At 42.7% G+C, this 21498-nt stretch overlaps 1 protein-coding gene across 1 annotated transcript; it reads left to right on the forward strand.

Moving 5' to 3' along the window:
- Positions 1–81: 81 nt before the first annotated feature.
- LOC114643708 (zinc finger protein OZF-like) lies at positions 82–17298 on the forward strand. Its single transcript, XM_028792222.2, has 3 exons — positions 82–205; positions 7205–7826; positions 14666–17298. The coding sequence occupies exons 2-3, from the start codon at positions 7394–7396 to the stop codon at positions 15850–15852; spliced, it is 1620 nt and encodes a 539-aa protein (XP_028648055.2). The 5' UTR covers positions 82–205; positions 7205–7393; the 3' UTR covers positions 15853–17298.
- The last annotated feature ends 4200 nt before the right edge of the window (positions 17299–21498 follow it).

Here is a 21498-nt window from a genome sequence, read left to right on the forward strand (position 1 = left end):
ACAGTACAGTATTCCAGTAAAGAAAGCGCATTTACTTAACCTCCGTACAGTAGATGGCAGTAACATGTTTTCGGGTATGAAATCTGCCAACAACGTTATCAGAAGAGAACTTATAAACGAGTCGCTCGGGAAAGTCCTGTTTGTTGCTGTAATTTGTAGCTTCCATTAGATAGACGGCTACAGGTATGACCTGCTGACACTAGAGGTAGGTGCGGTGGACAAGCCCGCTCTGGCGCACGGGGTCTAGTGTGATTCACGGAGAATGAGGAAAGAAGATGGCAGCGCGCTGCCGGGGAGTCCCTGTGAGTGGGCAATAAGCGACCAGTAGCCTAAATGAGAGAGGTTCGTGTACGACCAGCTGTCTAGTTTTAAAAATAGAATAACAACGTGGGAGTACGTCCCGATGACAGGCAGAAAGCAAAGCTGCGTAGGAAAGTGTTGGGGGAACTAGAGGGGAGGGAGGTGTGGAAACGGAGAGAAGACAGCGACTCGGCGGGGAGTCCAATTAACAGAGGGGCAGTGTCGCGAGCGAGTCCGGCCGAGCTTAAAGAACCGTGCAGTTTGGGGGAGGAGTTCGGTCGCGGAGGAGTTGGGGTAGAAGGGCGTGTGGGCTCCAGTCCCGAGGTGTACTGCAAATTGAGAGGAGTCCGGAGGGGGTGGGGATTCGAGAGCAGCCCGCAATATGTGTCGGGCGTAGCGCAATGCCAAGGATCGGGCTGAGGGAGAACGGACGAAGCGTGTTGTCTCATACCTTTTCAGCGTGGGAGTAACCTTCATAAGTGAAGTATCGTGATTTAAAATTTATATGAATGGATTTTAATTCTATAAAGCAATGGATTCCAATCCCAGTGCTGGAGACCCATGTAGCTGCAGATTTTGTTCCAACCCGCTTTGGAGTCAATCAGTCAGTAATTTTATGTTAATTTCGTCGTTTAATTATTTGGTATTTTGGTCTTTTTCTCCATTTAGGAAGAAGCAATAGCATGGAATTTACATTCATCAGAAATATAGAAGTGCTACACGTTATAAGTTCTTTACTCCCTCTGCTTTAATGCGTTGTCCTCACAGGTGGCGCAGTGGTAGTGCTGCTGCTTTGCAGTAAGGAGACTGTGGAAGATTGTGGGTTCGCTTCCCGGTTCCTCCCTGTGTGGATAGCGCTTTGAGTACTGAGAAAAGCGCTATATAAATGTAATGAATTATTATTCACGTTTTTGTGTAGTTTTCCTGTAGAATATTAAAGACAATTAACAATGAGCAAACAGCAATGAATGACAAAAGTTTTGATAGAAGGAATTTAAAAACGGATTTGCTAAACGTTACTAAAATATAAAAAAACACTTGTCTGCTACTTGGAGATAATTTAGTGCTTTTGTATCTTGTGTTTTAAGATTTTAATTATTATCATTTTTGTGTTTTGTTTTTCCAGGTGTTCAGGTTATTTTATTTATCATTTACTGTACTCGTTCCTAATGCTGTCCATCCTCGTCACACCCAGTGTAAAACTTAGAATCTTTAACTCTGCCACCACCAGCTCTGTCTCCTGTTTTCTGGTCAGTGTCACCGTCTCCAGCCCATATAACATTGCTGGTCTCACTACCGTCCTGTAGACCTTCCCTTTCACTCTTGCTGATACCCGTCTGTCACAAATCACTCCTGACACTCTTCTCCACCCATTCCACCCTGCCTGCACTCTCTTCTTCACTTCTCTTCCACAATCCCCATTACTCTGTACTGTTGATCCCAAGTATTTAAACTCCTCCACCTTCGCCAACTCTACTCCCTCCATCCTCACCATTCCACTGACCTCCCACTCATTCACACACATGTATTCTGTCTTGTTTCTACTGACCTTCATTCCTCTCCTCTATAGAGCATATCTCCACCTCTCCAGGGTCTCCTCAACCTGCTCCCTACTATCGCTACAGATCACAATGTCATCAGCAAACATGATAGTCCACGGGGAATCCTGTCTAATCTCGTCTGTCAACCTGTCCATTACCATTGCAAATAAGGAAGCGCTCAGAGCCGATCCCTGATGTAATCCCACCTCCACCTTGAATGCATCCATCATTCCGTTAAGGATAGAGCTGCCAGGCAAGAGAAAAAGAGGAAGGCCTAAGAAGAGATTTATGGATGTGGTGAGAGTGGACATGCAGGTGATGGGTGTGACAGAGTAAGATGATGAGGACAGAAAGATATGGAACATGATGATCTGCTGTGGCAACCCCTAATGGGAGTAGCCAGAAGAAGAGGAAAGAACTAGTGAACACATTGGTGGGTCTGACTCGCAAGTGGTGGCAGTCTTTCACCATTCAGTGTTATTTACCCCAATGTTGACTCTGCACACTGTCACTTAAGGGACAAAAATACACAGAAAAATGTGAATTAACAACAAAATGAAGAAAGGGATTTAATACAATTAAAGTCAAAGGTTTTCATCCACCTATGTTAAAGACTTTCCAACTCCCCTGTTTCCCAGCTGTCCACATTGTATTGACAGACATTGCCAGTGTTCTATCAATTAGGGTGTCTACTTTATTTCTGTAAGTGCTAACATCACGATAATCACTAAGTGGCAATCTTACTGTGTCAGATTTTCAGCAGTTTCCATGCACTTTCTTAGTATTCAGTAGAAGTGCCTTTTAATGGCTTTAATTGATTCAAATGGGGAGAGTCGTCTTCCACATGTTTCTCCCAATACCTGGCAGGGCTTTTTGCCCATTCACCCCAACGGACCAGGGGCCTCATGTATAAATGGTGCGTATGCACAAAAATGTTGCTTACGCCCGTTTCCATGCTCACATCCCGATTTATAAAATCTAAACTTAGCGTAAAACCACACACGTTCTCATGCCAGCTTAATCCCTGGTGTACGCAGGTTCTTCACTCGGTTATGCAAACTGGCAGGACCAAGCTTCAAAGCAGTGCTTTTGTTCCAGTGTGGTTACCCTTTCTTTTTTAGATTCACATCCCTGATGCGGCTTTATCAAATACACTGAAATTAACCGCATATAGTATATTAGTTTAAAGCATCTGATTGTAATCAACCCGTAAGTACATAATGGTCCACGGAATGGCCAGACTATTCCAAATACCATAGCTGCTTTAGCGTTGTCACTCTCAGTGCACCACTCTGTATTTATCCCACTGTATCTGAGTGTGGAATCACAGCTCTGCAACAGCTGATCAGAAAGAGAATTATCGGTATACAGCATCAAGCACACGCTGCCTCAGCCATGCTGTCTATTGAACTTTTCCCATATGGCAAACGCTTCAGAGCCTTTCCTGTGGGGACCTTGCGGTTCAGAAACCGTTTCATCCCAAGAGCTCTAAACACACTCGATCAGTGTATCAAGTGCTCCTTATAGAGTAAGTACAATTACCTCACTGTAAACTTGCGATACAGTTATAATATTGCACAACCAGAGCCACTTTATAAAGCGCATATTTACATTTAATGATGACTGGTTTTTAACTCAATTTAGACTTCCAAGTGCTATCTTCTTGGAGCTCTTGATATTTTTAAGATAAAATACAGTAAAATATGCTTATTACATTATAAAGATAAATGTTTAACTTCATTTAAATAATCTATACTGCTAATAATTAAACATGTGAGTACACGGTGGCGCAGCGCTAGTGGCGAGCTGGCGCCCCATTCAGGGATTGTTCCTGCCTCGTACTGTATTCTTGCTGGGGCTGGCGTGACCCTGGATGGATAGATGGATGGAATAATTAAACATGTATTATGAAGATATTTCAGTGTTTCTTAAAAGTTTTGAAGAATTGGCATTCTAAGCTTACAGATGGCTTAACATCTATTACAGAGCTGATTGTGTGGCAATTGGTTACTTGAAGAAAGAAAATGAAAGACAGGAATTGGGGGTTAGCACGTTTGAAAGAGACATTACTGCTGTAATAAATTATTTCATTGAAGGTCGCTCATGGCGCAGAAAGCATCTTGCAGAGGCAGGAACAATCACTGGACAGGGCACCAGTTCATCACTATCACTGTGCCACCGTGTCCCCAAGTTTAATAACCATGCTTTAATTCCTATTATTATGAAAATGATATCAAGTATACATTTCAGTATTTAAATTGTTCAGAGAGCTGTTATATCATGAGTGTAATGTATTTTGTGTCCTGTCGAAGGAAGAGAAAGCCCGTTTAAGAAGCACGTAGTGATTCACACACTTAGAGCACGTAGAAGAACACATACAAAACAAAGCAAATTTGTGAACTTGAGCTTTTGAGTTTCTCCAACACTCTTTGTCACTCGATTAACTTCCTTTTGTTGTTTATTCCACTGTTTAAACCAACAGAGTACGTTTTTCTTTGCCTGTACTTGGTATTTGCTGAAATTTTTCTTTTTCCCCTGTGCTTTTGCCATTGTCTTTTCACAGAGTGTATAAGGGGCTATTTATATTGATTTGCATATTCAAACAGGTGTAATTTTGGGAGAAGTCGGGGAGGGATGGTAGGCACATGCACGTGCGTTACCTTCAACGCTGACCAGGATTTATGTAGGGGAATTACGTGGAAATTGGCATACACACAGATTTTCGTATCTTTTTGTGCGTAGGCACATTTACGCTTTTGTCCATATGTCATGTTTTAGTGTGAATTCTATGCACGGTGTTATGTGTAAGGCCCGAGATGTTAAGTCTGTTGGGTTTGCAAGCCTTCTTGCTCAGATCTGCTTTTTCAGTTTCTGTGGAAAGGTCAGAAATTTGTGATGGCCACCCCAATACTTGTACCTTGATGTCTTTAAGTCATTGCCTTACAGTTTTGGGGGTATGCTTAGTATCCTTGTCCTGTCTGAAAACCAATTTGCAACCAAGTTTGAACTTTCTGGCTGATGTATTGAGGTGTTGCTTTACAATTTCTAGAAAATCCTCCTTCCTTGTGATCACACTTAATTTATGAAGTGCCTCGGTCGCTTTACCCCTACAATATGATGCTGCCTCCGTCATGCTTCACAGTTCGAGATAGTATTCTTTGGCATAAAAGCCTCACCCTTCTTCCTCCATACATAGTGGTGATCATTATGGATAGATAGTTCCATTTTTGTTTCATCTGATGACAGAATTTGCCTCCAAAAGGCCCATGTCTTTGTCCTGGTGGTGTCTTGTAAACTTCATTCTGGCTTTTTATAGTGGCCTTTAAGTAGGAACTTCTTCCTTGTGCAACAGCTTGTGCAATGAAAGACTCTTGTAATGGTGGATGTGGATACATTGGTACCTGATGCCTTCAATCTCTTCCGGTTCCTTTGCTATTTTGGGGTTCAGTTGAACCTTTCACAACAAAGTTAATTCATTCCTTGGATTTAATTTGTGTCTCCTTCCTGGATGATTCAATGCCTGTGTAGTCCCTAGATATTTGTAGTTGTGTACAAGCCTTTCAGAGGCTTCTAAAAGTCATGACACCAACTTCTGGAATCTTCCAGGCTGTTTAAACAGAGAATCACCCTGGTAGAAGTAAACATTTGATCCAATGAAAATCTGTTACGGTTAACAAAGCCTGGAACAAAGCTGTCTTGTAGCTATGACAGTCGTGGCCAAAAGTAGCCAAAATATTGATTTTCACAAAATTAACTGCCTCAGGTTTTATGATGGTAATTTGCATCTACTCCAGAATGTTGGAGAGATCAGATGACATGCAATTAATTGCAAAGTCCCTGTTTGCCATGAAAATGAACTTCATCCCCAAAAAAACTCATTTCCACTGCTGTTATAAAGATGGCTTCAGGGCGCCCAAGAAAGTCCAGAAAGTGCCAGGGCCATCTCCTAAAGTTGATTCAGCTGCGATATCGGGGGGCACCACCAGTGCAGAGCTTGCTTAGGAATGGCAGCAGGCAGGTGGGAGTGCATCTGCATGCACAGTGAGGCAGATAAAGACTTTTAGAGGATGGCCTGGTGGGTGTCAAGAAGAGCAGCAAAGAAACCAAGAAGAACATCAGGGACAGACTGATATTCTATAAAAGGGACAGGGATTGGACTGCTGGGGTGAAGTCATTTTCTTTGATGAATCCCCTTTCCAATTGTTTGGGGCATCTGGAGGAGAAGAAAAGATGAGCGGCACTACCATCAGTCCTGTGTCATGTATGCCAACAGTAAAGCATCCTGAGACAATTCATGTCAGCCAAGGCAGTGGGCTCACTCACAATTTGGCCTAAGAACACAGCCTTGAATAAAGAATGGTACCAAAACGTCCTCCGAGAGCAACTTCTCCCAACCATCCAAGAACAGTTTGGTGACCAACAATGAACAATCCACCATGGTGGCTCGGGGAACAAAACATCGACATTTGGGGTCAATGGCCAGGAAACTCCCCATTGAGAACTTGTGGTCAATCCTCAAGAGGCTGGTGGACACACAAAAAAACACCAATTCTGACAAACTCCAAGCATTGATTATCAAGAATGGGCAGCTGCCATCAGTCAGGATTGGGCCCAGAAGTTGATTGACAGCCTGCCAGGGCGAATTGCAGATGTCTTGAAAAAGAAAGAAGGGCCAACACTGCAAATATTGACTCTGCGCATAAACTTTATGGAATTGTCAATAAAAGCCGTTGAAACTTATGAAATACTTGTCATTCTACTACAAAAAGATGTAAAAACACTAAAGCAGCAAACTTTGTGAAAACCAATACTTGGGTCATTCTCAAAACTTTTGGCCCCAAGTGTATTGTGACATGACCACTTGCATAAATTAATTAGACACCCTAACTGATATAATACATACAAGCAAGGTGTGGTAACATGACATGCATGGAGTTGAGAAACATGGAGTGTGAAAGTCTTTACTTTGGCCACAACTGTAAGTTAAAGCAATGCCAAAAATACAAATATTTCTAAACATCTTATGAATGTGAATTTCATTGTGTCTGTCTTTTCTAATTTCAGTATGAGCAGGGTGAAAAAAAACCAGCTAATTAATGAATGACATTAATTTGGGGAAAATCAACTCACTCTTTGTGGAGGTGGTGGGATCAAAAACTTCAGCCATGGGGGGTGCCCCTTGACTGGGATTGGAAACCATTTTTCTGAACATATTTTATGTTTCCTCCTGGACTTCTGTTGCTTGTAATAGCAGTCCCTACTTATCACTCCTTTTAATTGTCATATGCTCTCTTATTATTACTTTTTGTGCAAAAGAGATTAGAAACCAATCACTAAACCATATTCATTTTCATGTTTTTCAGCTGTGACAACTATAACCTTCTCATAAAAGAAAGTGAGCAGGTTACTTTCTTAGTTGACATTGTTCAACACAGTGATTTGTGGCATCTCTGTTGCAAGACGCTGATGAGGCAAACTTAGAAGAAAGGCCTCAACACAGGGATGAGGTGGATCCTTCTGTGAATATAGCAATCTGCATAGCAGCTCATACTATGGAGGAAAGAGTAGTCCAGATTAAAGAAGAGGACTGTGAATGGGAGTCATTTTGCTTAACACAGGCAAGTCTTGACATAAAACAAGAAGATTCCTATGATTCTGAAACAAAGAGCTATGAGCAGGTGGTTGTCTGTACTAAAAGGACCTCATCTGAGCTTGCGTCTGCCAGTAGTAAAATAACAAATGATAACAGTCAGCATTGTTTTAAACAAGATGCCTCTTCAGAACATGACTTCATTTTTAGCTACTCTCCAACAGTAAAGGAAGAGCTGATCGATTTTGGGTCCAGTCAGATGAGAGGATGCTTTCATTCTCTGTCCTCTTCTGATGTAAAGCCTGAAGCAGTGGAGGTTAATGACACAGTCATGAAGGAGATGTGCAGCCAGACAGAAAATGATGAGCTCTGCTTTTCAAGTCAACTTGGAAAATGTAAGTGATAAAATATGTGAAAATATTGATCCTTCTTATACAGATGTCTAAGTGAACTACCCAGCATTGCCTAAGTAAATTTGTATGATGGGTTAAGGTAAGACACTAATTATTGATTTTGTTTTTAAGTCAAATGGCTTTATTGTCATACCATCCATGCACAGTGTTGCAGTATACAGTGACACAAAATAATATTTCCCAGGACCGCGGTGCAACACACGAGGTGAGACACAAAAATAACCGGTCTGGGCTATGCTTGGGGCTTTCCTGGAAAACCATCTGGTGGTTGGCTGGACATGAATCATAGAACTATATCCCTCTCAAAACGCTGACCAGCTAGGTATATCCTGTGAATAGCTCACTCAGAATCTGCACAACAATCGCTACACGAGTTGCTGTGATAATGGCGGGTGAAAAAAACGAACAGTGAATCAACATCAAATTTCTTGTGAAATTGAACAACATCTGCCACAGAAACCTCTGAAATGATAAAAACAGCAGAAACGATTCAAGGAAGGACAAGAAAATGTGGAAGATGATCAACTCCCAGGTCACCAAGCTTGTCTCGGATGGATGAAAACATGAAAATGGTGAATCAGATTGTTCAAAATGATCGTCACCTGGGTGTTGGAGTTATCTCAGAGTTGACTGGTGTTGACAGGGAATCAGTGAGATGCATTTTGCTAGAAGAACTTCACGTGATAAAAGTTTCTGCAAAACTGGTACTGAAAATTCTTTCACCCAAACAAAAAGAGTGCCGGAAACCATCTGTGCTTACATTTTGAATGTGATGAGACATGGATTTTCAAATATGACCTGGAAACCAAAAGACAGTCCATGCACTGGAAAACCCAGATGTCACCGAGAATGAAAAAGGCAAAAATTACCAAGTCCAAATTCAAGGCAATTCTGATTGTCTTTTTTGACATTTATGGTATCGTCCACCAAGAGTGGGTTCCTGAAGGGCAAACTGTCAATCAGGCTTACTAATTAGTCCTAAAAACCCTTCGAGAGAGACTGAGGAAGAAGAGGCCTGATTTGTGGAGAAGAGGGGGGTGGGTGCTTCACCAAGATAATGCACCCGCGCGCGATGCTTTTTCCGTAAAGCAGTTTTGGACTGACAAAAAGATTCCTGTACTCAATCATCTTCCCTATTCACCCGATTTAGCTCCCTGTGATTTTTACTTGTTCCTGAAAACCAAAAGTGACCTGAAGGGAACACATTTTTCTTCAATGGATAAAGTGAAGACAGAAATGGCAAGCCTGTTGAAGAGCCTCAAGCAAGAAAACTTCCAGCTCTATTTCAATCAATGGAAGATACGTATGGAGCGGTGTAGAGATTGGGAGGGGGAATATAGAGAAGGGGGCGGCACGGTGGCGCAGTGGGTAGCGCTGCTGCCTCGCAGTTGGGGGAACCTGGGTTCGCTTCCCGGGTCCTCCCTGCGTGGAGTTTGCATGTTCTCCCCGTGTCTGCATGGGTTTCCTCCGGGCGCTCCGGTTTCCTCCCATAGTCCAAAGACATGCAGGTTAGGTGGATTGGCGATTCTAAATTGGCCCTAGTGTGTGCTTGGTGTGTGGGTGTGTTTGTGTGTGTCCTGCGGTGGGTTGGCACCCTGCCCGGGATTGGTTCCTGCCTTGTGCCCTGTGTTGGCTGGGATTGGCTCCAGCAGACCCCCGTGACCCTGTGTTCGGATTCAGCGGGTTGGATAATGGATGGAATATAGAGAAGGTGACAATGTTTAGAATGCTGTCATTCATCAATAAATGTTTTTATTTTACCAATCCGGTTAATCCTAAAGAAGCACTCGGCGTACAGAACTGTAACAGAGCTGCAAACTGTGCATCCCAGTGGTTTTATACTTGCACCTGGAGGACACAGTTTGCATACAATTTAAATTTATATTGCTTTATTTTACCAGATGACTATGCCAGGGTGATCAGTGACATGATGTCACGTGCTGATGTAGGGACTCTGTGTAAAAGTACATAGTATATGGGTCTGTCTCACACACACACGCACACACACACAGAAAATCAGTGTTCTTATTTAAGCATGCATTAAGTCCTGTGAGGGATGGCCAGGATCATTATCTAGCCGGGATAGCTCCTTAATGGAAGAACAGGGGAAATGGTTTAGGAAGGGTGCTCTGTCTCCCCTGAGCGGGTATTTGGCTGCCCCCCATGCATTGCAACAGTGCCTTGGATTCCCACAGGGCTGTATGGGAATTGGTATTTGTTGGCTCAGCCCTGTTGGGTTCCGCGGGAGCCACCAATGGGTGCTGTAGGAAATGCTGAGCCCTTTTTATATAGAGAAACCACCTTACCCGGAAGTACTCCCAGGCCACAATTATGTGACACTGGAAGTAATCCCTGGATTCTGAATATAAGAAACAGCCGCATATCATTCAGGAAGCCAGAGTCAGGAGGAACAGGACGAAATGTGCAGGAGGAGTGGAGGAGGCCATGACAGAGAGAGGACAGAGTGCTGATTACGACTGTGGTTGGTGCTTGATGTCACTGTGCTTTAGTGGTGGGAACAGTTGCTGGAAGCGTTTCCCATGAATTAAAGCTTTTGTTTGCACTGGACTTGTGCCTTGCGTCTGTTTGTATCTGGTGTTGGGGAGCTGGCGCTCCCCCAGGTGGTCATAGTCCATGAAGTTTAGAAGACTATATCAGGATTACATCAGGGATCGGTTCTGAGCTCTTTCTTACTTGCAATGGTGATGGACAGGTTGACAGACAAGATTAGACAGGAGTCCCCGTGGACTATGATGTTTGCTGATGACATTGTGATCTGTAGCAATAGTAGGGAGCAGGTTGAGGAGACCCTGGAGAGGTGGAGATATGCTCTAGAGAGGAGAGGAATGAAGGTCAGTAGAAACAAGACAGAATACATGTGTGTAAATGAGTGGGAGGTCAGTGGAATGGTGAGGAAGCAGGGAGTAGAGTTGGCGAAGGTGGATGAGTTTAAATACTTGGGATCAACAGTACAGAGTAATGGGAATTGTGGAAGAGAGGTGAAAAAGAGAGTGCAGGTACGGTGGAGTGGGTGGAGAAGAGTGTCAGGAGTAATTTGTGACAGACGGGTATCAGCAAGAGTAAAAGGGAAGGTCTACAGGACAGTAGTGAGACTAGCTATGTTATATGGGCCAGAAACGGTGGCACTGACCAGAAAGCAGGAGACAGGATCTTTAACTCTGCCACCTCCAGCTCTAAGATTTTCATTGGGTGTGACGAGGATGGATAGGATTAGAAATGAGGACATTAGAGGGTCAGCTCAGGTTGGACAGTTGGGAGACAAAGTCAGAGAGGCGAGATTGCATTGGTTTGGACATGTGCAGAGGAGAGATGCTGGGTATATTGGGAGAAGGATGCTAAGGATAGAGCTGCCAGGAAAGGCCTAAGAGGAGGAGGCGAGAGAAGACATGCAGGTGATGTGTGTCACCGAGCAAGATGACGAGGACAGGAAGAGATGAAACAAGGTGATCCACTGTGGTTACCCCTAACAGGAGAAAGATAACTTTTCCATCTTTAGGGCTCAATCTGCAACGTACACAAAATAGAAACGGTGAGCCGATTCATGCAACGTACTGTAAGAGGAATGCTTAGATAAACATATTGTGCTTATTGATAATTAAGGGGAGGGAGGAAAAATATTAAAAACCGATTGAAAAAGGGGAACTTTGCTTTTCTGCCTTGAAACGCATGAATCCTATGTACTCACCGGTGCCTGAATAAAGACTGATGGATTGAACTATTCCTGTCTTCCTCGGAGATCTCCTTCCACAATGCTATTGAAGGTGCTTGAGAAATCAGAAAACAGCATCCTCACAGTGCTGCTGGCTTTGTCCAAGTGAGAATAAACCTTTTGGAGCAGACAGATGATTGCATCCTCCACTCCAGTTTTTATCTAATTGGCAAACTACATGGGTCCAAGATGACTCATATAGTCCAGGAGGATTTCAAAATGAATTTATCGAATATTCCATTATTTCCCAGGCAGAACTACATGCACATGTGACAGCAAAGCAGTTTCAAGACTTAAAGTGAGATTGAACTCCTTAGCCTCTTACACCTCGAGCAATAGTTTTAAAAATCTTTTGCTATATCATACAGGTGAACTAAACCACACACTGACACAAACGATACCTTGTTTGCAAATGACGGGTGACGACTTCACACTCTTAGTAATCAAACTGTTACAATATTTATGGTTGACTTTTAATCTGGTATGAAATCATATGTGTTGTGTTTCATAAATTGTCACAAAAAATATTTGAAAAAAATCATAGCAATTATTATGTATAAGGAATACCCAAGTGTTATGCATCAATGAAAAAGTCCCAGCCAATGTGATGAATCCTCCCACCAACAGAGCAAACACAAGCTACAGGCTGAAAACTGCAAACAGCGTTACATCGCTCTTCTGATTTTTCATGTGCTCTTTCATGTTACTTCCCAAAAAAACTGCAAATATCTACAAGTGGAACTTCAGTACTTACAGTAGATTTTCCTGATCAAAACAAGTCCAAGCACATTATTGCACTGTGCATCAATTATGAGATATCCTCCAAATAAGAGGAGTTGCAAAGCCATATTTGACAAGTACCCCTTCACATTTCCAGGTCATTGGCTCTGGCTCAGTAGGTCACACACTCTCAAACATATACCATTGGATGGCAGTGACTGTGACATCTCCAGCGATATGTATATCTCCATATATGGTATAGCGTGTGGCCGGGGCCCTCCACACCTCCTTGCTGGAAGGACCTGGGGAGCAAGCACGGCTAGATGGCAGACACCCTGGGTTGTAGCAGTGCCTCGGAGTTCCACAGGGCTTCATGGGAGTTGGAGTTTGGTGCAACCCTATTGGGATCCACAGGTGCGCCACCAGGAAGTGCTGCAGCAGGATCTGCTGAGCCCTTTTGGGCAGTTCTGCCACACCCAGAGGTGCTGCCGGAAACTAGGTAATCAAGCACCTGGAGCACTTTTGGGTGCAGTATAAAAGGAGCCAGCAGACACTACTCGGAAGACCAGAGTTAGAAGGAGGAAGATGAAGCTTGACCAGAGAAGTGGAGGAGAAAGAAAAGAAAGAGAGAGAAGGAAAAGTATTGTGCTGTGCTTGTGCTGAGACTGTGTTGTACTTGTGGGAAACGGGGGAAGATGTAATCAGAACATAAGTTTAATATATCACTGTCCTCTGTACAAATATATTTTATAAATCTACTTTTCTTTCTACTCACATGCATGTTGCCAGATTTAGCACAGGGGCTCATCATTTAGAACTGCTAGGCAAAGCATAAGACAAGACAGATAAAAGACAGCTGGGGAAACATGCAGTCAGACTGAGGACTGTTGTATACTATTTTTCGTCTGTCAGAGTCAGCATGAAATTGTATCCTCTTTTCCTTGTTTGGAATTCTATTATTCACCTAAGTGGGGGCCTTCACATGGAGAAAGATTATAAAGCCTTGGAACATTGCCCGGCACATCTCTGAAGCCGATGGACGGATGGGAGATAACGTCATCCAATCCTGAAAATCCTTCCAACTCTACACATCGGGCCCCCACTCCAGAACTGGGTTCTTGCCATTGGCTTCCATTGTCTGTTACGCAGTGTAAGCAGTCATTAAAGAAAGCTAAGGTATTCCTCCTATGTGATTTCTTACCGCTGTATCACTAAGGGAGGGGTATCACCTTTTAATGTCATATCTATATAGTTTCGGGTTATGTAACACACCGCAGTTACAAAAGAACTCATTCCAACAAGGAAGCTAACACCCCCTGCTGGATACAGAAGGCGTTTCCCATGAGGTATAAACAACATGTGTGTCTTGAACTTGTGTCCCACGCTTGTCTGTGGCGGTGCCAACCTGGTGGTCCACAATGGACATAATGAGACACAGCTGTAGGTGTACAGAATGAAAAAATACCGCCCTGACATTATTTGTACATGAGATATACTATATCAGAAATCAAAAATATGAAATAATTACTGTGAGCACTGATTTTTTTTTCTAGTTTAGCAGCAGTTTCTGAGTAAAAGAATGTTTAAATTTGACACACACATGGATTCTATCACATTTGAGGAGTTATCTGTCAGGTTTTAGTGAAAAGTTAACTGCCTTTCCTTTTGGAATCACAAGGCTTTATTTTGGGGTACCCCCGTTAAGGTGGAGATTGCTGAAAAAATGTCCCCAGGGTGTTAAACAAAGTTATGGCTTACTGTACAGTCCACATATCCCTCCACCCCATCACCTGTGGTCACAAGCTGTAGGTAGTGACCAAAATAAAGTTATGAATAACAACAGACAGAAAATGAGGTTCCTGTGCAGGGTTGCTCATTTCACTCTTAGTGATATGATGAGGAGAGCAGCAAAAATTGGAAAACCATGGAGCACAACCACTGCTTCTCCAGAGTGAGGAGACCAAAATAATTTGGTTTGTCATTAGGTATGCAGTAGGCATGGAATATTATCAGTAAATCAAGTGCACACTTGGAATAAACAGCAAGCCTAGAAATATCTGTGAATTTCCCTGGAGGATCTTGAAAACATTGCTGATGTTAAGATGGCCTGTTCTGCTCAGCTTAGCGTGTTGCCACTGTTGACCCCTCATGAGGTAAAATGGTTTGAAAGCAAAGTAAAGTTTTTATTTTTGATTTGATTTTGTTTCCTTGGTGGCTTAACACTTGTTTGCATATTTCTTTTATATGTGGTCATCTTGTCTACTTCCTTACTATAAGAGGAATTATTGTTATTTTTCATAATTTGATTGATCCCAGTCAATGTTTATTTTTTAAATGACACAAATTCCTTTTTTTTTTTGTCTTTCAACAGATTTACAAGAAAACAGCAGCTGCTCCTCAAATTCAAGTGCCCAGAGCACTCCTCATGAAAATATGAAAAACAGGGATCTTGTGTTAGAAAATGAGAATTTGGGTTCTTTGCAAGATAGCAGAACTGAATTAAATATCAGCAATTTACAAAACAAAATATCTCACTCAGAATTTTCAGAGACTACTAGTCTTCAGATACACATGGCGATTCAGAAGAAGTTTTCATGTTCTCAGTGTGGGAGACAGTTTTCCCATTCAAGCAGCCTTCAGAGGCATGCAATCATTCATACTGGCGAGAAGCCATATTGCTGTCCTGAGTGTGGCAAACGATTCTCTTACATAAGCAGTTTTCAGGCACACATGAGAATTCACACTGGAGAAAAGCCATATTCCTGTTCTAAGTGTGGAAAGCGATTCTCACAGCTAGGACATGTTTATTTACATTCAATTATTCACTCCAGCGAGAAGCCACATTGCTGTCCTGAATGTGGTAAGCGATTCTCGTATGTAAGCAGTTTTCAAGCACACATGAGAATTCACACTGGAGAGCGGCCACACAGCTGTCCTGAGTGTGGCAAGCGATTTTCTCGCATTGGAAGCCTTCATGCCCACAAGAGAATTCATACAGGAGAGAAACCACACTGTTGTCCTGACTGTGGCAAACAGTTCTCACAAATAAGCAGTCTTCAGAGACATGCAGTAATTCATACTGGAGAGAAGCCACACTGTTGTCCTAACTGTGGCAAGCAGTTTTCCCAAATGAGCAGTCTGCAGAGACACAAAGTAATTCACACTGGAGCAAAGCCACATTGCTGTTCTGAATGTGGCAAGCGATTCTCACAACTCAGCCACCTTCAGACACACATAAGAGTTCACACTGGAGAGAAGCTGCATTGTTGTTCTGTATGTGGTAAGCTGTTTTCACAACTTAGCCACCTTCTCACACACTCAAGAATTCACACAGGGGAGAAACCACATGGCTGTTCTGAATGTGGGAAACGATTCTCACGCAAGAGCAATCTCCAGAGGCACATAAGAGTTCACACAGGAGAGAAGCCACATGGCTGTTCTGTCTGTGGCATGCGATTCTCACAACATAGCCATCTTCGAACACACTCAAAAATTCATTCCAAAAATAAAACATACCGGTATCGGAAAGGTGGGATCGCCAGAAACAATAACCAGTAAGAAAGAATCACTAATCTTGTACGGTATTCTGTGCAGACAAAGGTATGCCAGAAGAGTGGATTCAGTGAGCAAAAAAAATCTTCTCCAACCTTGTTACTAAAAGAGATGATGAAATATGATATCATTTTGGCATTGAACATAAGAAATGAAAATATTGTAATAGTCTAACTTATATTTAACTTATTGGAATTGTTGTCTATTGCCATCGCTCCTTACTGAATTCAAAAAAAGAAACCAAAGTAGCAAATTTGAGTAAAAACAATACTTAGGGATGATCTGATGTAATCATGAATCTTACCCTGTCATTATGAGGATAATAGATTAAAAACTGTGAGAAGTCACAACACTGTTCTGAGTATGGGAAATTATTCTCATGCATCAGCAATCTTCATGAATGTAAACATAGTTTCTATCCTTTGTATCTGTGGCTATTGACCCATTATAAGCTGTTGGCATGAGAATAGATAGATAGATAGAGAAAGGCCCAGGAAAGACAAAAAAGCGGTTGGCCATGTCCCACACAAGAATAAAGGAATACAGCAGAAATGGGTACAAAGCAAAATCTACTCCTTTGCGGTTTTAGTAGAAAGTCTAGCATGCCTTAATCATGTCATGTTTTCTTCCAGCATTTGAGTAGAGGCTGGTGTTTTCAGTCATTAGGCTTTAAATGAAGTGAGCTGTATCTAAATGCTGAAGTCCTGCTGTACCTTCATGGGCTTAAATATGTCAGCCTTTCTGAGAAGAGGATCAGTAAAGTCACTTGATGGATATACCTGCTATTAAGTACATTGAAATCCCGGGCCATCTGGTACCTGTTCTTGACCTTCTCAGCAAATGAGATGTACTGCCTTTATAGAGAGGCAAGTATTCATTTTCCACTGTTATCCACACATATCTGGTGCTAGTTTTCTAGCAATTAACTAACTTATAAGAGAGGGTGCACCATAATAATACAGTTTTGAAAGAAGGCCAAGGTAGGAAGTGTAATTGTATGTAAAAAATTGCTGCAGTGAACCCACCATTTCATGCATATCTTGTTTCACTAACATGTCAAAATGCTAATGTAAAATTGGAGATCATTGTGTTTCTCATAATCTGTTTATACAGCAAAGTAGCAGAATTCTAAGGGTCTGCATCTTAAAGACTTGGCGGCATCCAACTGCTTCAATTTTTACTGGTAACTCTAACGAGGGAATAACATGTAAAAAGTCTGCCGAATTCTCAGGTGGTGCCTTCCTCTCGTTGGGCTCAACATTATGACGACTTCAGTGTTGTCACAACTCTTACTGAATGATCCAGTGATGAAGAAGACATCTTTGTGTGTAGATGCTGCTAAATTTCAATTCATTTCAATTAACTGTCATTATATCTTACAATCCAATTAAAATATTTGTTGCTAGTCCTGCTGGTGCAAGAAACATTAAAAGTCTTGAACCAAACATTAAACACAGCCTTCATTGCATTCTTTTAATAAGCTTATATGAAAAGTGAAAAGGCAGCAGCATGCCTTGTGTACTGTATACCTGGAAGCAATTCTTTCAGTTAGTGCAAGTTTCAAATGTACACATTGTAAGAGACGGCTAAAGCTCAATCCGGCCGGGACGCCCCTTCAGATGGAAGGAAGGGGGAAGGCAACTACCTGTGGACACTGCCTCCCCCAAAACATTAGATGGCAGCTTCCCTGAAGTGTAGCGGTTCCCCAGATTCCCGCAGGGCATCCTGGGACTTGGAGTTCGGTTTCTCAGCCCTGCTGGGTACCGTGGGTGCCGCCAGGAGATGCTACAGGGGGACCTGGGGAGTAATGCTTTTCCCATAGCCCGGAAGTACTAGTGAGTCATTGGGACAGAAACCCAGAAGTACTTCCAGGCTGAAGAAAACTCAACTTCTCCATCCGACCTGGAAGTGCTGGTAAGTCACGTGGACAGAAGCACTTCCGGGTGGAGGACTATAAAAAGGACTGCTGAAGACCCAGTAAGGGAGCCAGAGTCGCAGCTGGGAGGTCGTGGAGCAACACTTGAGTGGAGGAGGGTAGTGCGCTAAGAAGAAAGTTATTGTGGTGGAGAGAAAACCTGTGTTTTGTGCTTGTGTGACATATTTGAGGTGATTTGATTGATAAATGTACCTTTATTTGAACCCGGGACTGTGCGTGTGTGTTCGTGTTGGGGTTTGGGCTTGCTGACGCCCGGGTATCCATCACAATATATATATGCAGATATGCTGTACATACAGTGAATCCAGAGAGTCTTCGGGCCCCTTAACTTTCTACACATTTTATTGTGTTGTAGATTTAATCTGAAATATTTTTTTTTGCCTGTCAATCCATACTCAATATCCAATAATGAAAAGGTGAAACTTGGATTTCAGAAAGGTTTACAAATTTATGAAAAATCAAAAACTGAAATCTTTGATTCATAGATGCTTTCAGCCCTTTAATTCAGTACTTTGTAGAAGTCCCTTTGGGAGCAATTACAGCTTTAAGTATTCTTGGTTAAGTCTCTACAAGCTTTGTACACTTGGATTTGGGCCAATTTTTCCAGGCAGAACTTCAGAAGATGTATGAGACTGGATAAGAAAGCATCTGGAAACTTCCATCATCGGGTCTCTCCACAGATATTCTACGAGGTTCAAGTCTGGGCTTTGGCTGAGCCACTCAAGGACATTTGGCATTCAGGTACTAGTCCTGAAGCCACTCCGGCATTGTCTTGGCTGTATTCTTCAGACACCTGTGGCAAATTTAATTGATTTTAAAGGCACACATGTACCTGTGTGTATAAGGTCCACAATTCACACTGTGTGTCAGGTTAAAAACCAAACTTTGAAGTCCAAGGAACTCTTTGTAGACCTCTGTGATCAAACTGTGGTGAGGCACAGATCAGGTCAACGGGGTTAAATCATTTTTAAAGTCTTTGAGCATTACTAGGAGCACAGAAGCCACAAGAAATATGAAATGGAAAAAGGTTTGAACCACCAGGGGCCTTTCTAGAGTTGGCTGATCTGGCCAAACTGAGCAGCTAAGCAAGATAGGCCTGGGCCAGAGAGACGATTCAAAATTAATTTGTGAGGTCAGGTACTGATACCTGGCTCACAATCAGCGTTCCAATTCATCCCAAAGGTGCTCACAATGTGGTTGAGGTCAGGGCTTTGTGCAGGAAGCTTGAGTTCCTTTATGTTTTTAAAGACCTGGCCTTGTTGCCACTGCATGGGGCTCACTTATTATGGAACAGAAAAGGGTCTTCAAAGATTGTGGCCAGAAAGCTGGAAGCACACAATTATCTAAAATGTCTTTGTATGCTGTAGCATTGATATTACCCTTCACTGGAACCAAGTGAAAAGCTTGGCATGACCCTCTTCTCCACCAGTCTTTACAGTAGGTACTATGCCAGGGGTCTCCTGTCCTGGAACGTTGCTGTGGCTGAAAATTTTCATTCTAACCCTTTTCTTAATTAGTAACCAGTTTTGAATGCTAATTAACTCTTTTGTCGTCATTTTAATTGACTTCCTTTTTAAGACTCAGACCCCTTAATAATTTCTTTTTTCCTTAATTGCCTGCCAAAGAATATATATATATATATAAGTCGATGTATTTGTGGGTGTGTATGTATGTATGTTCCAGCATCACTTCTGAACGGCTGGAGCGATTTTCAAGAAACTTGGTACACATGTTTCTCAATGGTCGACTAAAAATACTGCAGGGTGAAATCAGCCCTAATCCGCCCCCTTCTGGGTACGGTGGGGGGTGATCTTGCGCTCTTGTATGTACGTAATCATCCAGTTGACACTGGGAATGACCACCAGGGGGCGAACTGGAGGTGACCGCCAGCATTCTTTACGTTTGAGTGCCACCTCGCCCGCCTGTTGCTTTTCAAATTAATTAAATAGAGTTGGTCGGTTCAACTAGATGATAGCATACATACAAGACCGCAAGACAAGCACATTATTGAGTCTTCATTGTCAGTCAGTCAGTCATTCTCCAACCTGCTATATCCTAACACAGGGTCATGGGGGTCTGCTGGAGCCAATCCCAACCAGCACAGGGTGCAAGGCAGGAACCAATCCCAGGCAGGGCAGCAACCCACCACAGGACACACACACACCAAGCACACACTAGGGACAATTTAGGATCGCCAATGCACCTAAACTGCATGTCTGTGGACTGTGGGAGGAAACAAGAGCACCCAGAGGAGAACATGCAAACTCCACACAGGGAGGACACAGGAAGCAAACCCAGGTCTCCTAACTGCGAGGCAGCAGCGCTACCACTGCGCCACCTTGCCACCCAGTCTTCATTGTTTGTTAATTTATTTTTATTTTTAAAGTTGTGGTTTTTTTTAATTATATTTTTCTCAAACAATTAAAAAGAAACACTTTATTTTTCTCCCGGCCAACCCTGGGCATTTCAGCTATTAATTAAATACAAAATAAACCAACACATGACCAGCTAACCTGTGTCCATTGTACAATATCTGAAAATAAAGGTGAAGGTCTCAGTAATGTCGATCTGCTCAGGTTCTGAAAACATTTTGATGATCCTCTTAGAATAAAGAAAAGTTCTGGAAATGTCTGCTGTTGCACCAACAAGCCATTGTGGACCACCAGGGCACGTACAGTCACCCTAACCTGACACAGACAGGCAGAGACACAAGTGCAGCACGCAACACTTTTATTTAGAGTGAGGAGACACTCATCCTCATCCTCTTCCTCTTCCTCTTCCTCTTCCAGCAAGCTTCATCCAGCTCCTCCCAACTCTGGCCCCCATGAATGGAGTGAGGTGGCCCCCTTTTATGTTGTTCCCAGGAGTGATCCAGGTAGCTCATTAGCATTGTCTGGAATCACTTCCAGGTGTGTTGGAAGTTCAAGGTAAAATTCTGCACCGCCTCCCCCCACCCCACCCCCAATGTGTACCCAACAGGGCTGCATCAAACTCCAACTCCCAGGAATCCATGCTGCAACAGGGCAGTCCTCTGGTGTCCCAGGAGAGGTTTTGCCTTGCAGATGCTCTCTCCCTCCCCAGTCCTTCCATCCAGCTGGCATCCCGGCCGGGTAATGGCCATGGCCACTCGTCACACCATGGAACTAAAAAAACAGATTTAATTAACAATATGAATGGGCTTCTAATTAAAAAAAACTGGTTGAGGTGAAATTGATTGGAGTTTGAAGCTCTGGACTCTGGACATAAATCAGATCGATTTTTTTCATTGCATTGCATCATTTTCGAATTATTCCCAATATATTTGAAAAGTATTTTTAATCGTTAGCTTTTCAATCGATTTATGGTTTTATTTGTGGGCGACATGAGTGACGGGATTAACAAAGTAGTACGTTATTCTCACTCGTAAAACGGACATTTAAGAGGGGATTGAGGAAACGCAAAAAAGTAGCTAGTACGTTATGTGCTGCATCTTAAAATTGCTCGTTAATCGCTAAGATTGTTATTTTTTTTAGAAACGGAGCCCTGTAATACGAGCTAATGTTGAAACGCAAAGGTTACAGGAGATGCTGGGAAATGAAGTCCTTATCGTTAAGAATTACTGAGGGGTTTTTTTTAGCTGCTGGGAAATGAAGTCCGGCTAGCGGTCTTTTCCCGCCGCGTAGGCGTAACAATTCTGTCTCGCAACCCCATTGGTTAGTTTTTTTCGGCAGGGAGGA

This window comes from Erpetoichthys calabaricus, chromosome 5 (assembly GCF_900747795.2).
Source record: "Erpetoichthys calabaricus chromosome 5, fErpCal1.3, whole genome shotgun sequence".
NCBI classification, from domain to species: Eukaryota; Metazoa; Chordata; class Cladistia; order Polypteriformes; family Polypteridae; genus Erpetoichthys; species Erpetoichthys calabaricus.

What these genes read in the sequence shown, in the direction of transcription:
- LOC114643708 (XM_028792222.2), top strand. Translation starts at nt 7,394, where the DNA reads ATGGAGGAAAGAGTAGTCCAGATTAAAGAAGAGGACTGTGAATGGGAG. An exon ending in TTCAAGTCAACTTGGAAAAT is followed by an intron (nt 7,827 to 14,665) that starts GTAAGTGATAAA and finishes GTCTTTCAACAG; the next exon opens with ATTTACAAGAAAACAGCAGC.